Genomic DNA, 16862 nt, shown 5'->3' on the forward strand with positions numbered 1-16862 from the left:
CGTGAGCCATGGTCGCTGAGCCTGCACGTCCGGAGCCTGTGCTCCACAACGGGAGAGGCCACAACAGTGAGAGGCCCGCGTACAGCAAAAAAAAAAAAAAAAAAAAAAATGGGATCTGCTTCACTGGGTGCTCGTGAGGGCCGGCTCAGATCCCGTGCGTGCAGGGCAACCTCCTTCCGATCTCAGGAGGTCAGGTCTGGCTCCATCCCCAGGTCCATTCCGCCACTCAGCCCACCCGCAGAAGACAGCGGCCTGCACCAGCGTCCCCAAAGCCAGCTCACCAGATGGGTGCAGGGAACGCCGGCGAGAGGGTGGGCCAGGCCTTTGTAGCACGTCGCCTGCCCGGACTGCACACAAGACAGGCAGTGCAAGCAGGGGACAGAGCATAGAGCCCTGACTTTTTTATGAACCCACCTACCAGTGAAGCATGGCCTTCTCAGGGTGTCTGCTTTACTTAGGTCAGCAGCTCCTCCTCTCTCGGGGAGCACCCTGGTAAGAGGGAGGCTGTGCGGACGGGCATGTCCATTCTGGGCAAGGGTGAAACCCCAGTGCTGAGCGCTGGAGTGCAGTGCCCGCCTGAGGCCCCGTGTGCTGGTGTGAGGGTTAGACCGGTGTTCAGGAGCCTGAGTCCTGTTTGACCTGAAGAGTGCCCAAGAGGTAAATAAAGGACAAGCTGCCCGTGACCCACCTGTCATCATCCCAGAGCATCTCAATCCAGTGGTTCGTTTCCCGGCCAGGAGAAAAAGGAACTCTTCATCTGTTCTTTATGTATCGGTATAAACTTCTCATATGCCAGCCTGTGTGAGCAGGACACTACCCAAGACGGTTCTGGAGAGACCAAAGAGAATATTAACCACCCCTGGGGATTAGGGACTACAGGGACATGACACGGTAGAGCTGCATCTCCTGGCATCTGCTCCGTGCCAGGCGCTGTTCTTGGCTCCGGTGACAGTGTATGAGACAATCACGTCCCAACTCCGGTGTAGACCCTGTATGTCAGGGGGAGAGACGGGCATTAAGCACAGACATCTGGATAAACTAGAAGAATCAGATAGTGCCAAGGGTTCATGCTGGGAACGGAAACAGTGTGTTGGGATACAGAGTACCTTGGTAGCAACTGCAGACAGAGGTCCAGAAAGGCCCCTCTGAAGAGATGATGTTTCAGCCGAGATCTGTGTGCCAGGAAGAACCCCTGGTTAGTTCTCTTTGGTAACACTAGCTGCTGTGACAAACTCAGTCGCAAAGGTCAGCGCCTTTACCTGCGACTGTCGGTCTCTGCTTCCTTCCAGACCCAACACAGATAACCCTCATGGGCAGGCGGCCTGCCGTGTGGTGATGCCGGCACCGAGTCTCCCTCTGTGCCGCGGGCCCGTGTCCTCTGCTGAGTGTCCAGCCAGCAAGCGGGGAGGGGAGAGAGTGTGGAGGCCCTGCAGGCGTGTGTCGTGGACCAGGCCTCTTCCCACCGTCCACTGAGCAGGGCTTCCGACCTTGGCGGGAAGACGTGACATGAGTGTGCCCAGGAGGGGAAGGAGGTGGGCCATCATAAACCCGTGGCCGACTCTGCCTGCCAGCAAGCAGGGCAGCCCTCCCGACAGAACCCAGAAGCAGGCCCGGTGTGTCTGAGAAAGGGGAGGCTAGCCAGCCTGGCTGCCGCGTCACGGGCGCGTGAGAAAGTGGAGGGAAGGAAGGCCGGCCATGCAGAGGCGGCGCCCAGGCCATGTGAGGCTTTGAAGCCAAGGTGAACTTGTAGCTGATGTCCTGTGTGAGAAGTAGGCTTTGGAGAGTTTTCAGCAGGAACGTGAGATCATCTGAATTAGCTTCACAAAGGTGGGAGTCTCCATTCAGGGGGTCAGGGACATAGTGGGGCAGGAGTGGAGGAGGGAGACCATGGAAGAGGCTGACGGCCACTCTCTCCACCAGCTGCTCTGGCCCATTTCCTGTTCTTTGAACTGGCCACTCACACCCCCACCTCCCCGGGCCTTTTGCCCTTTCTGTGCCCTCTGCCTGGTGTGCTCCTCCCCAGAGATCCACTTCCTCCAGGCCTCTGCTCAGTGTTACTACCCCATCCGTAAGGCCTGGCCTAGGCACCTTGCCTAAAACACCCCACCACCAGCCAGCACTCCCAACAGCCCCCTTCCCGTTTTATTTTTCACCACTGCAAATATCGCCACCTGCCGTGGAGCTTTTCCTTGGTTATTTTTTCTTTGCCCCCGCCCCCCAGTCTACAGCTGAACTCCATGGAGGTAGGTGGTCTGTTTCACGGGCATTCAGATATTAGGTGGAATGAGTGATTGATGCTAATGATGAGTCCCGGATGGACTTGGGATATATTCTGGAAGGAAAGTTGAGGGCACGTGGTGATGTGGATTGTGAGGGAAGGAGAAGAGTCCTTGAATATTCCTAGACCTGCCACTTGAAGACTTCGGTGTGTGGCGGCGTTGTTTCTGGCATGAGTGGGAGACACACTCCATGAGTGGGGCCAGGTGGGGATCAGCGGCTCTGGTTTGACCGTGCGAAGTTTGAGATGCCCAGGAGACATCCCTGTCGAGATGCCAGCCAGCCTGGAGTTCCTGGAGGTGGAGGTTTGGGAGATGTGGCCTCAGTGGTGGTTTCGAAAGCTGGGAAGCTGGAGGGATTCTCCAAGGGGTCGAATGGAGATGGCGAAGAGGCAGAGGGGCAAGGACTGAGCTCTGGGGCTCTCTCATATCTGAGGTTCAGGAAGAGGAAGTAGAGCAGCCAGCGAGGTGGGTGGAAACCCAGAAGCAGAGAGAAGAAACTGTTTGGAGGCGGGAGTAGTCACTGGGCCAGACGCTGCCGGGTGGCCAAGCAGCGATACATTCAGCCTACGGGGCTCCCGGAGCCTGTAGCAGGAGCGCTCCCCCAAACCACTTTCCCCATAGGGACCGGGCGGGCAGGCGGGCCCACCCTTTGGCTCGGCAGCGCTTTCCTGACATTCCACAGCATCATGCACACTAGAGATGTTTGCTTTGGGTCTGATTTTCCAAAGCGTGGGCAGAGAGCAAATGCTTCCTTCCAGCCTTGAACGGTTTGTAAGAATGTGCAGATCTAGACGCGAGAGGGCGTTCAAAGAAGAAACCAAAGGCAGAGGAGTCGGGGCTCAGAAAAGTTCCTACCCCGTGGGCGGAAGGCAGCGTTTCCCACACTAGGGTGTGTAAAGTTAGGTATGCCCCCAGCCCTGCCTCCTGGGCATGACGGCAGGAATATGCTGGAATTAAGTGTTAGGGGCTGAGTAGGAAAAATTAACATCAGGTTGCTTCAGTAAGTGGTCCATAGAGGGGACCAGTGTGTGTCCATCCATGCCTACTGGATGAAGTCCAGGAGCTTGCACCCTGGAGTTAAGCAGACACATCAGACTTGTTACTGATTCTCACTTTTTTTTTTTTTTTTTTTTGCGGTACGCGGGCCTCTCACTGCTGTGGCCTCTCCCGCCGCGGAGCACATGCTCCGGGCGCACAGGCTTAGCGGCCATGGCTCACGGGGCCCAGCTGCTCCGCGGCATCTTCCCGGACCGGGGCACGAACCCGTGTCCCTTGCATCGGCAGGCGGACTCTCGACCACTGCGCCACCAGGGAAGCCCTGATTCTCAGATTTTTAATGGGCATGTCAATTTCTTTCTGTCTCAGCCTCCCCGTTTTTAAAATGGAGATGATTGTAGTGTCTCTTCCCGAAAGTTAGTAGTGTACGTAGTGCATTAAATAATATGCTACAGATGCCTGACACAGTGGTCTATGTATTCAGTCAACATTATGTGCCGATCAGTGTGATCAGTTACTACAGATGAGGCAGAGAAGAACCCTGGTCCCAGGGGAGCCAGGGGCCACGCAGGGAGTGATTATCAGTGACTCGGCAGAGCCAAGGGAGAAGGTTCTGTCCTGGGCAGTAGGCCCAGGGGGACTAACTCTTAGCTGGGGCTTGTTTTCAACATCACCTCTGTTGTAGGCCACCCCTCCTGTGCGGCCTCGCTGTGCTGTGCTTCTGAGAACTGGCCGATCTGTGGGGGACACGGGAGGGCCTTGGACTCCCAGCAGACTTTCTTCCTTTTAGTTCGCTTCCCTTTGTAAAGTCATTGTTTGGCCAAGCTTCACAAAGTAACCCATGTGATAAATTCCACAAAGTGGGTGCGGAGGAGATGTTGTCTCTCTTGCTGAGAAAGCTTTCTGGGGAAAAAGCACAGGCCACGTGAAGGAGACTGGAGCAAAGCGCCTTGCCGTGTGACAGACAGACAGACAGGGTGGACTAAAGCTGATTGTTCTCTGCAGTGAACTGGCATCTTCGAGGTCTATGCAGGACATGGTTTGGCTAAGACCAGAATGTCACAGTGGAATTTTGTGCAGACTTTACACTCCATTTAAACCCAGAAACCATAGTCCTTCCCCAAGAAAGAACCAGTTTTTGCAAGCTCCCCTCGAAAACCTCCCAAACCAGAGAAAGTATGACTGTATAGTTAAACCCTACAAACCACAGGCTATCCAAAGCACAGAGAGCTGGGGGGTTGGCGGGGGCAGAGGAGGATCTGATTTCTAAAGACATTACTGTCTCTCTAGCCCTTTTAGTCCCAAATCTGTTGGCCTCAGTTTCTCATAGGTATGAAATGGGAATAATTATAAGATTTTTCAAGGGTCTGTCGGAGGTTTCAGATTTTGAAGCGGAGAAGTTTTCTTGGATGCTGACAACTTTTTAAAATAGGAGATGATTTTGTGTCTCTCAGAACCGTTCAGGGTTCAGGTCAAGAAAGTAGCCACAAAAAGATTTGGCTGTTCAGGCGTTACATTTTTCTTCTAGTCCTTTCTGCCCCTGAAATACATCTCTTTTAACAATTATCATGGCTCTGCTTTGGCAATTAGTGTTTCCACTCCCTCTCCCAGTTTCACAGGTCAGGTTTGGTTTGGCCTCAGATCCAGTACTTGGGTCCTGGAGAGAGGGCTCGAGTGATTATTTCTGCAGAGACCACGTGCTCACCATGTCGTTCAGAGATAATCAGCTTCAGCTTTGTAACTTCATGAACTTGGGCTATTTTTCCTTTCTTTTTTCTGTTTTAGTTCCAAGAAATGTCAAAGCTTTCTCTTCTGGATCACCCCACACCTCAGCTCCTATAATCTTTGAAATCAACTGAACTTTTTTTTTTTTTTTTTAATAGAAGCTATCTTTTCTAACATTGCAATTCCTCATGACTTTTATGATCTTCCAGTTTGTGCTGACTTGCCAGTATCTGAAAGGCAAACCTAAGTAATCGAATAAGGAACCCAGCCTGGAAGGTCCACCTCTTAAAACAGAGGGACTCACAGGGTCCCACAGTCTCCTGATCTGGTGTCCAGCTGGGGAAGGAGGACAGCTCACCACACTGTTGCATGTTTTCAGATAAAATTTTGGCTTTCATGTCGCATCACTCTCTGCTAACTACCTGAGATGTTTCTCTTCCTTGCCATGGGCTTATTAAGCAGTATGGGGGGTGGGGGAATGAAAGAATGTTTCTCCCTCTAGACACCTTTAGGGGAGTGGGCTTTAGAATGTGACCAGAAACAGACTAGCATCTTCCACCCGTGTCTTTTGGTTTCTTCCCCTTTTTGGCAAATAAAAATCACCCTCAGCTGTCTGACCCTGTCTGCCTTTACAACAGACAGTTGACCTCATTTCTCTGAGTGGGTTTAGCTATCAAGGGCCGTGTTGTATCTTTATAGGGGCCCGGCTGTGTACACATCACGGAGGGTTTCAAACCCCCAAGGTTACCATTCCCTTTTGCTGGCTCCTGTTTATCCCCAGATCACTGGAATTTGTCTGAAAGGCATACCGGAGCCATTCAGATGGCCAGAGCTCTGCAAAGAAAGAGTGTAGAGAACTAATGAAGTCTGTGAATTTCAAGTGCTTTCGATATTGTCACTTCCGGGAAGCACCGGGCAGCTGGTTATACGGGGTTACTCTTTAGCAAACCTGATGATGATGTGGTGGTCAGTGGAGGGCTAAAAGGAGCTGAACTCAGAGCCGCCCTGGTCAGTAACACTCCTCTTTCCCTAGCATCTCGGAGTGCATGGATAGTGAAGCTGAGACGGTTATGCAGCTCCGAAACGAGCTGAGAGACAAGGAGATGAAGCTGACCGACATCCGCCTGGAAGCCCTCAGCTCTGCACACCAGCTGGACCAGCTGCGGGAGGCCATGAACAGGATGCAGGTGAGATCCGGGAGTGCGGCGGAGCCCCAGTCTGCCCGGGGAGGAGCTGCTCCTGCCACGCTCCCTCCGCTGGGATAGCCTTCTCCACATCTAGATTGGAAGCTTCCCTCAAGGGTCAGCCTGATGCTTCTTCCTCTGCCAAGCCTTTCCAAGTCCTGCAACTGGAAGGGTTAGTGTAGTGCCCTCATCTGAATCCCTATAGATTTGTTCCTACGGCCCCTCTCACCTTTTGACACGGATTGAAGGCATTTGAGTCTCTGAGCTGTTCTGTTTTGCATCCCTTTCTCTGGATGTAGGACCAGTGCTTATTAACACATAGTAGGTTCTTTATAAGTATTCATGGAATGAAAGACCACTGTGGATTCTACTAAATCGGCTTTCACTGGAGAGCAGCGTTTCCCAGAGGAATTTCCGTGAAACGCTCGTTCCATAAGAAACTCTGTGAAAAGAAGCCTCCTTGATCAAAAATGTTTGGGAAATGTTGCACACTATGTGCCCCTCTCAGATTCACAATGCATACCAACTTATTAAAGGCTCTGAGAAGTCCTGCAGTAGAGGTCTGGGTTGAGAAACCCAGAGTTTTCAAACTTCTTAGATAAGACTTTTTCCACTTACCACCCAGATTCTGGGAAACATTTCTGAGGTCTTGTCAAAGGCCAGCTCTCGGACCCTCTTGTGCCAGAGAGGTCTTGTGGGGGGACTTCCCTGGCAGTCCAGTGGTTAAGACTTCACCTTCCAATGCAGGCGATGCGGGTTCGATCCCTGGTCGGGGCGCTAAGATCCCACATGCCTCACAGCCAAAAAAAAACCCAAAAGAGAGGTCTTGTGTATACAGCAAAGGCAGTGACCACTGTTGAATCTCTCTGTTGGTGTAACTTATTCTGCCTCCATGGCTGGGATATGCACTTGATCCCTGCAGGGAACTTTCAATTCCCTCCTCCAGGAAAGGCTTGTTCGCATTGTAGCTGCCTAGTAAGTGAGCTTCTGCCTTACCCTTTGCAGAGTGAAATAGAGAAGCTGAAAGCTGAGAACGACCGGCTGAAGTCGGAGTCTCAAGGCAGTGGCTGCAGCCGGGCGCCCTCCCAGGCGTCCCTCTCCACCTCCCCAAGGCAGTCCATGGGGCTCTCCCAGCACAGCCTGAACCTCGCTGAGTCCAGCAGCCTGGGTGAGTGGCGTCACAGGGCCTGCAGCTGGCACTCTGGTCTCTAAGCAAGAGCCCCAAGACGAGCAGATCAGCAGATCAAATGGAGAGGCAGCGGGCGCGTGTGTGCTTAGGATGTACGTGCGTGTGGGTGTGCGTCTGCTACCAACATGAGCCCAGCCATTAGACTGCTGTCATGCTTTGCTGCAGCGCCCCAACTTCTCCAAGCCATGAGCTTGGCTCCCCTCGCCCACCATGCTGAGTTCTGTTTGATCCATTTTAAGAGGCTGACCTGCAAGCCGTAGGCTGCATACCACCCACCCCCTGCCCCACCTGCCCTCGGTAGCCGATTGGGACGCTGGCTTGGTTTACGACCTTCCTGCCTTGGGGCTGGATTCAGGCTGGCTCGATAATGAGCGAATGTGATCTAGGCAGATCACACAGATCTGTGTGTAAGCATATCGAGGCTGATGCTTTGACTTATTATCCGTGACGCCGCTCTTGCTGTCGTTTTGGTTGAGTCTCCCTCGCACTTCCATTTGGCAAAGGTACATCGTCAGCCCGCTGGCTCCTTGATTGGTCCACTGTTGGTTTCTGTGGTTGCGTTCTGCATTCTGCCCTCTCCCCCCGCCACCCCCCATCCCACTTCCCCTGCACCACGACACCTGGTTTGTCCCGCTGCTGTGCCGACAAGCAGCGGGGGTGTCAGGAAGCCGGCTTTGCTGTCCCCGTGTGCCTAAGGCTGTTGATGTTTTCCATTCGCAGACATGTTGCTGGATGACACTGGTGAATGCCCGGCTCGGAAGGAAGGAGGCAGGCATGTTAAGATAGTTGTCAGCTTTCAGGAGGAAATGAAGTGGAAGGAGGTTAGTTGGATCCCTTACCCTGCTTGGCCTGTCCCTTCCCCAGGTAGAACTACCTAGCATAGTGATTCCATCATCACGCCCCATCACCTCAGAGCCTGAGGTGATTTGGAAATAGTACTAACGCTTTCCCTAACTAACCCTACTCCCCAGCAGCATTTTGACACCGTGAAAGTAAGCCAACGGCCCCTCCCTGTCTCTCGTGTTTGAAAAGTGTGTAAAGGGTTCTAAAAATGGTCCACACTGCACCACTTTCAAGTATCTAACTAAACACTAACATCAGTCAGAAACGGCTTTTCTGAATTTAGTATATTCCCAAAGCACTTCAAAGGCAGCTAAGCACATTTAGCACAGAAGGTACAGAAGTAAGCCACCCAAATTCATCCGACCAAGAGCACCTGTTTTAATCCAGTCGTCAGAGGCTGCTGACCAAGTAGAAACTGGGAGATAGAGGTGGTCAAGCCCAGGAGCACACAGGTGGCTAGCAGTGAAGATGGTGGGGCACCCTGACTCACCGAGGCTGGGGAATCTGAGTTTTCTGAGTAGTTTCTGTTCTCTTCCAGCGTCTAGAGGTCATACGCCGGTCAGAGACTGTTTTAGGGTGAGGGCAAGGGTTGACAGTCAAAGTTGATTTTTAGTCGTCAGTTAAATCTAAAGGATGCTGAGAATGACCATGTCTCAGATAAGTGGGAAAAGACCTCGTGAGCCCCTCATGTAAGTCCCTTGAGGCTTTTTTGTTTGCTTGTTAGTTCTGAGTATTTTAGCCAACACGCTATCGTAGGCTCCGAAAGCTTGGGAGCCTGCAGTGCCCGTCAAAACAAAGCGTCTGCAGCCAGACTTCTCTGCCAGGGGATTCTACTTTGTGGCTGGCTGTCTAGTCTCACTGACCAGGGTAGCCCCAGGATTTTGAGCTGCCAGGGGTCTGAGCATGATCTAGTTGAACAAAATATCCGTAAAATAGTTCCATTTTCAGAGCTTAGCTGGTAGAGTGATAGACTGTCAAGGGGGAAGTCCATTCTTGTAACATTCTGTTAATAAACGCAGGTGGTATCTGTGAAGGCATTTTATTCTAATGATCATCAACACAAACGGATAGATCTTACATTTTACGGAAGTCTGTCACTTTCCAAAGTTGTCTTCTTCTGGATCACTACAGCATCCAGATGAGCTTGGCTGCCCACATTGTATCATCTCCATTTTACAGTTGAGAAGCCCAAGACCCAAGCATCACTTACCTAAGGCTGTAAGGAAGTGATGGGGCCGATCATCTCACTTCAAGACTGTTTCTTTTCTCTGCTGATTTTGCTTAACCGCCAAATACACCCCCTCCTCTCCCCACCTCCCTCCACTCTCCTAACTCTATATTCTTATCAGCATGTCAGATATTTGAAAACCAAACAAAATGGAATGTTCTATTAGTTTCCTTTAATCAGAGTGATCAGTTAGCCCCCACTATGCAGAGCCCTGTGGGCAGAGAAGCAAAAGAAGTAGAACAAAGATTATTTTTTGTGAATTTCCTGGAGTTTTACTAGTTTTCTGAATTAGACATGTTTTAACTTTTAATTAGAAGAAAAGAAATCAATACTATAAAAAACAGAAAAGAAGAAAAGAAAAAAGAAAAACATCCTGAAGGAATTTAAGATCAAGCAAAGAGACAAACTTGATAGACAAATAAGACAAATACCTAAAAATAAACCATGCAGAATATATCATCATATAAGTTGTGTACAGAACTGTTGAAGCAGTGTGAGCTCTGAGCCTGGTGGGTTGATCATTGAAGGCTTCCTGGAAGAGGTGAGTTGGTAAGCAAGGTTTGGAAAGGGAAAGATGGCAGAAAGGAGAGGGGAGAGCATTCCCCGCAAGGGATGTGTGATCTACACACCATATGAGGTGCACAGTCGGTAGAAGGTTCTAGATTCCAGAGAGGAGATCCTCTCTTCCTAACCCACGGGTTGCTGTTTTAGCAATAGGGGAGGAAAGTGTTTAAGACCATTACATTCAGTCCAAGTTACATCTGGTGTTAAAACAAATAGGACTTTTATTCCCCTCTCAAACCACTGGCGGAGCTCTAAGACAGTCTGAGTCCTCTGCTAACCTGAGTCAGAAAGGAGCCACCTGTTTTTCACCTGCGGACATTTCCTTGCCCTTAGGATTCCAGACCCCACCTCTTTCTCATCGGCTGCATTGGAGTTAGTGGCAAGACGAAGTGGGACGTGCTCGACGGGGTAGTTAGACGGCTGTTCAAAGTAAGTGCTTCGTGAAGACAGCTCCAGCAGTGCGCCCGAGCGGGGGCCTGGGCCTCGGGAGGGCAAGGGCGGTGTGTGGCCCGAACCTGGTCATTCATCAGGCCACATCCCTCTCCCGCATCCTTATGTTGCCGGGACTTGTCCCCTGGCCCTCAAGGGAACAGAAGGAGGATGGTAAGTATAGGCTGGTAACAGGACCAACTGTTCTCATCTGCCCTTGGCAGTGGTTGGCCAGCCAGGGAGAGGCACTTCCCTGGTCTTGAGCGGTTATATGAGCCTCTCACAGTGAACTGCTAATGTCTACATTCTCTTGCCCTTAGAACTGTGTCCTGTTGAGTATGCTTTGCAGCGTGTGTTCTGGGGCTATGACGTCATGCTTCCACCCTTCATTTTGGTAGGGGGATTTGATCCAACTTACCCTGCGTCCCACGCCAACACTTCCAGCTCTGTGATTTGTGCTGTGCGTGACATTGACTTCTGATCCGTGGCTGGTGTCAAGGCTGTTGGCACGGTTATTTTTCTCTTCATTCTAATCACATCACTGGAGTGGGTGTTTGCCACAGGAGAAATTACGAATGAGCATCTAGGTGAACCTGACGTACTGGGTGATTTGAAAGAAGCTTTTGGTACATTTTTTTCTATTGACCTGAAGTAGGTCATAACCGGAAGTGTTCATTAATCACATCCCCTGAGTATTAAGAATAGCCCACATTTTCTGTGCCGGAGACCACATTGGTCTAGTTGAGTTGGTCTGACATGAAAACCTGACTTTTAACTAGTATCCTCTAGTCTCCTAGCATCTAGACTCAGGTGGCTTCACAGAGAGAAAATTCTGTTCTTTGACCCAAGCTCACTTCCCATCTTGACAGGCCAGTGTGTAGAAATGAGACGGGGTGAGAGACAGGAATGGCTTAGAGCAGACCAAGCCTGCTGCCCCAGCGGAAACCTTATCTCTGCTGATGGACAGTTGGGACATCCCTGGATTAGAAAGACCACAGTTGGGGCTGAAAAGAGCCTGTGAGGCGTCACACGTGAGGAAGTGAGACCGTTAACGGTAGAGACTTGTTATCAGGATTCCACCTCAGTCGTGTGGCTACCACAGAGCCCATGGACTTCGTTCCAAGTTCACTGACCTAAAGCCTTCCGGTCACTCATCTAAGATGGAACACTTTCCAAATTAAACACACGTTTGTTTGTTTAAAACTCTAAGCTGCTTTTTTCTAGCAGCCCGGGGTTTTGTTCCCTTTGTCATTATATGGCCTTTGACCTGAACCAAAAGAAAGGGCTGGTGGAGAGATTTCTCGTCAGAATTACTTTTTCACGCATTTTCCAGCACCATTCCCAGGCCCTAATGTCTTTAAGACTTCAGCTGAACTTACAGGAAAAGCGGCTTAACTTTTCAGTGCTTGGTTCACCATCTTGTTAGGGTTTCCCACCCTCCCATCACTAACCGAATAGATCTGTACCTTAAGGGGCCTGTGATACGAGGGCATCCTCCCTAGAGAAAGTCCGCTCTTCTGCCCCTCGTTCCACAGCTCGATTTCAACTCTGGCATCAGCTGGGAAAGAGGAGACGATCGTAAATCACCCAGTGGAGACGTGAGTCTTGGGCAGATTTTTCGCCACATCTTTGACGGGGTCTTTATTCTATATTTTCCAGGAGTACATCATTCACGTCGACCCCGTGAGTCAGCTGGGGCTGAACTCTGATAGTGTCCTTGGCTACAGCATTGGGGACATCAAGCGCAGCAACACCTCCGAGACCCCCGAGCTTCTGCCCTGTGGCTACCTGGTTGGAGAGAACACAACCATCTCTGTGGCCGTCAAAGGTAATCCAGCCCATTGCAGTGGTGGGAGCTTCCAGGAGTGTAGGGTTTGTTCTGTGACTTGGCACGGGAACCTGTGGCCGTGATTTCGTTCGTGTGTGTATGTGTGGGTTGTATTTCGATCCCCGTCCACCACGGTTACTCTCACCTAAGCAAGTTGAACAGTCTTCAGCTTTTCCAGCGACCGTCGGAAACAAATAATTTAGTTTACGGCTGAAATTACATAACAAAAGGTGCCGTTAGCCTTGTGGCTCTGAGATGATGGAATCTTAATAACCCTGTTGAAACGGGGCTCCACTGATACCCGTGAGTTACTCTTGCCGGCGAGCCTTGGATGCAGCCCCATTCTACAGATGGGAAACCACGATGCTCTGTGGGCCAGAGAGGAGTTGCTCGGAGCACCCTGCGGAAGCAGTGAAGCTCCTGCCCACGCACGATGCTGTTCGAGCTTCCAGCTGCCTCGTCACCTGAAGAGGCTGCGCCTGAGGCTAAAGTTCTGTGGCACTTTAGACTCACAAAGTATTTTTTTGGGAAAAAAAAAGTTTCATGGCCAGATAAGTCCGGCATCGTTATTCCCATGCAGGTTCTCTAAAGCCTCTGTCCTTTCATGTCCTGACTCTTGCCGTTAAAAAGGCTGTGAGATCCAGTCTGACACAAACGCATTTGACTGCAAAATCCCTTTTTCCTATATTTTATGAACCACTTAAAGAAGAGATTACTAAACACCGTCCGAAGCTCAGCCTTCACGGTATCTTATTTCTTCCCTGTAAGGCATCTTGACTGTAGTTTTGGGGTTGTTTGAGGCAAGCTTTGTTTCCTAACTGGGAGGTTTTCTAGAAGCACCCCAACATTCCTCATCAGCGGGAATGAAGGTCTTGCTCCCCAGTGACCAGTAGCATGTTCCTGTTCGAGCCTCACACACAGCCTTATCTTGTTGGCGTCCCATAATTGTGGCCTTGGGCTGCAAATGACAGAAACCTACTCAAAACTAGCTTTGGCCAAAAGGAAACATACAGGCTCAGGTACCTGGAAGATCCAGGTATAGGCTTCAAGCGCAGCTGGATCCAGGCGCTCCAGCAGTGCCATCAGGACCAGGCCTACCTCGGCTTTGCTTATTTTTTGAGCTTTCTGCACATAGCTGATGAGTGGCCCAGATTCACCCTTCTAGCTTAGGAACCTAGAAGAAAGAGAATGTCTTTCTGGACAAGTGTGACAGGAAATTCTGGCCCACCGTGGGTCAAATGCTCATCACCAAATCAGTCGTTGTGACCGGGTAGAGGCTTTGGCCCAGCCTGGTCACAAGCCCACCCCTTTGGGGGGTGAAGGTGCTGGGTCAGCCCTGCTTGGACCAGCTGGAATGAACTCCTTGCAAGAAGGAAGAGTCCCACTACAAGGGGAGAGAGGGAGGGCTGCCAGGCACACTTTAACAACAACTGTCCACTCCAAGAACCCTTTAGGGAAAGCCTGATACACCATGACTTCAAATTGCGCTTCAGCCACGCTGGCGAGCAGGTGAGCACTGCAAGCGCTGAAGGGTCAAAGGAGTGACCCGTTGCTGAGACCAGAGCAAACCTCTGTAGAAACAGCGACAGGATTATCTGCTTCCCGAACAGGCCACCTCACCACGGAGCCTAAGCTGGTGCTGCTGTCAGCACATCAAGTCGTTTTAGCATCTCTAGGGATCAGCTCGGGTTTATTTTTATTTTTATTTTTTTTTTGGTACGGGGGCCTCTCACTGTTGTGGCCTCTCCCATCGCGGAGCATAGGCTCCGGACGTGCAGGCTCAGTGGCCATGGCTCACGGGCCCAGCCGCTCCGCGGCATGTGAGATCTTCCCGGACCGGGGCACGAACCCGTGTCCCCTGCATCGGCAGGCAGACTCCCAACCACTGCGCCACCAGGGAAGCCCTCGGCTTTGTTTTTAAGCGATACCTGACTCTTCTGTTTTCCTGTGGTGCTTGACATTTATGCCTTCAGGGCACTGAAAACCACTCAAGGGTTTGAGCTGAAAGAGATGGGTGAGCTGCGGATGATTCACTTCCGTGGCACCGGGGCAGGGGCTGTGGCTTTGTGTGCTCTGAAGTGAGTTCGTCTGCAAAGTGGTCACTGCCAGGGGGGTTTTGACAAGAGACTGAGACAGCAACGTAGCTGCAAAGAGAGGGGTTTCACAGTGTTTTAATCGCTGCCCCGTGTTTGTTATTAAGTTTAGACAGGAGACCCTAACCTCCATATTTTGCATCAAACTTTGAGCCCATGTAGGCTCTATTGAGACCAGTTCTAGGAAAGTCTTAGGCCTGTACCCAGAAGATCTCATTTGGGATCCTTCATCAGGATGATTCTAGAACAGTCACTGTGCTATCTTTGGTTGGGGAAGATTGGAAACAAATGTATAGGTGCGTCAGGGGGGTCTGTTTGCAGTGAATGAATTGTGTGGATGGAAGATGCTACTGTAAAACAGAATAAGTGCTTTTCAGTTCATTTTTTGCCTACATATAGTGGTTTCTTGAGGTGCTTTTTTAATAGAATTGCCTTAGGTTCTGGATAAGTAACCTTGGCTGGATCCTCTCTTGGGAATGATATGAAGAAAACAGCTCTTGTAAAGCCAACAGCCCTGAGTAATGAAGTTGTCCCAGGCGGGGAGGGGAGAGATGTTTCCTCTTGTTGTTGGAGAGGCTCAGCTGAGGTCTGCCAGTATTCACATCCCCAAATCAAATGGTCCCACCTTGCGTTTTTCCTCATTTTAACGATAAAGTGTTGATACCTTCGTGGTGGATCTGAGTGTGGGCAGCAGCGGCACCTGGCGTGCAGGAAAAAACAGGGTGAAGAGGCAGCCCCGGGGTCTGGGTGGACACGGGGGATTCACGTTTGGTTTGAGCCAGCGCCACCGGTAATGGTAAATCCAGAAAGACAAGTAGGGCTCAGAGTCTTATGAATTCTGCAGAGGATGGATGAAGACTGAAGGGCCAGATGTTAAAGGTGAATCTGTGGTGGGGGGGGGGGGGCAGTCAGCCAAGCCAGGAGCCGGAGCACATCGTGCTGGTGAAGGGAGCCTGCGGTGTCCCTGGGTGGGCGGGGCTGCCCAGGAAAGGGATAGCCTTGCGTTTTGGCAGTTCCAGGTGGGCAGGCACAGAGAGCCACCCTCTCTGCAGGGCTGCGAACACGTCCTCTCTCAAACACAGGGCTCGCGGAGAACAGCCTGGACTCGCTGGTGTTCGAGTCCCTGATCCCCAAGCCCATCCTGCAGCGCTACGTCTCCCTGCTGGTGGAGCATCGGCGGATCATCCTCTCCGGGCCCAGCGGCACTGGGAAGACCTACCTGGCCAACCGGCTGTCAGAGTACCTGGTGCTCCGGGAGGGACGGGAGCTGACAGACGGGGTCATCGCCACCTTCAACGTGGACCACAAGTCCAGCAAGGTGAGGAGGTCGTTCAGAGGCGGCTGCTTAGCCCTTTGAGAACTAGTGATGCCACCACCCCCGTGATGGCAAAGCAGCATTTCCTACAATGTTCACCTTTGATGGTTCTAAAAGCCTGGGGAAGGAGGTCAGGATGGAACTAGCAGAAAGGAAGGCTTTGATCCAAAACTTCCCAGCAAGAAGTTCCACGTGTAAGTCGATGTAGTTCATTTCTTGCTTCCCCGCTGTGAGTTGGGCACCATGATCAGCGCTGGTAGTTCTTTAAGGTCAACCCAGATGCTTCCACTTCAGTTTACCAAAGATTCATCACGTGCCTACTAGGTCCTCTTGTCTTTCCAGAAGAAAACCTTCTTTTGTGGAACAACAATAATAAGAACAACAACAGCTCGCATTCGCAGACTGCTTCCCCTGGGAGCAGCAAACTGAACGCCCCACAGCAGGACCTTCAAGGAAGTAGTTGTCACAATCCCATTTTACAGATGAGGAAACTGAGGCTCGAGGCAGATGACCGTGTACCTAAAGCCACTCAGATAGTACTGAGCAGCAGACTGGAGCTCAAGTCAATGTCTTAGACCCCAGAGCCAGCAAATAGGCTTGATCCTGCCTCACAGGGAGCAGTGGAAGCGTTTGGACAGCCTGAGCTAGTCCTAGGGTTATGAGGTGTTTTCTCAAACTTGCTCATTAGCCATGCAGTGGTTGTTGATGGGTGATTCACTCTGACTGGCCAAAGGGGCCAGGAAGTCAAAGGTGAATTGGAAGTGACTCTTTCACCTTAAGAATCACCTGGCATCCTTGAAGATGCCGCTCCCAGACCTCATTCCCAGATGATCTGTTTCAGTAGGTTGTGTGGGGCTGGGAATTTGCACCACAAGTTCTCCAAGTGATGTGGACACAGGGGCAGGACTACAGGAAGTGGTGAGAGGCCCTGTACCAAGATCCTCTGTGAATAAGCTCAGGGAAGGCGCCCTTTCCCGGGACCAGCGAGAGAAGGATCCTAGGCGCGTGGCTGGAGGTCGAGCCAGGCTTGAATTCAGCCCCCACACTCCCCTTGGCCAGGCACCGTTGTACAGAGCATAGCTCCCCAACTATACCCTGCAGGCCTGCATGAGGAAGAGAGGGTCCGAGCCTCAGGATCCGTGGCATTGGCAGGGGCCAGAGGCCAAGAACCCATAGTGCAGAGGAGCTA

The 16862-nt window shown here is 51.3% G+C and overlaps 1 protein-coding gene across 3 annotated transcripts in view; it reads left to right on the plus strand.

The window, feature by feature from the left end:
- NAV2 (neuron navigator 2) overlaps positions 1 to 16862 on the plus strand; it is a 399261-nt gene that overhangs the window by 365519 nt on the left and 16880 nt on the right. For all 3 annotated transcript variants that reach the window (XM_082660768.1, XM_082660769.1, XM_082660770.1), the window contains 6 exons: positions 6034 to 6187; positions 7190 to 7352; positions 8094 to 8194; positions 10342 to 10437; positions 12097 to 12265; positions 15441 to 15676. In XM_082660768.1, coding sequence (XP_082516894.1) covers positions 6034 to 6187; positions 7190 to 7352; positions 8094 to 8194; positions 10342 to 10437; positions 12097 to 12265; positions 15441 to 15676 — 919 coding nt within the window. The remainder of the gene's footprint in view (positions 1 to 6033; positions 6188 to 7189; positions 7353 to 8093; positions 8195 to 10341; positions 10438 to 12096; positions 12266 to 15440; positions 15677 to 16862) is intronic.

This window comes from Grampus griseus, assembly GCF_964374135.1.
Source record: "Grampus griseus genome assembly, chromosome: 8".
Classification (NCBI taxonomy): domain Eukaryota; kingdom Metazoa; phylum Chordata; class Mammalia; order Artiodactyla; family Delphinidae; genus Grampus; species Grampus griseus.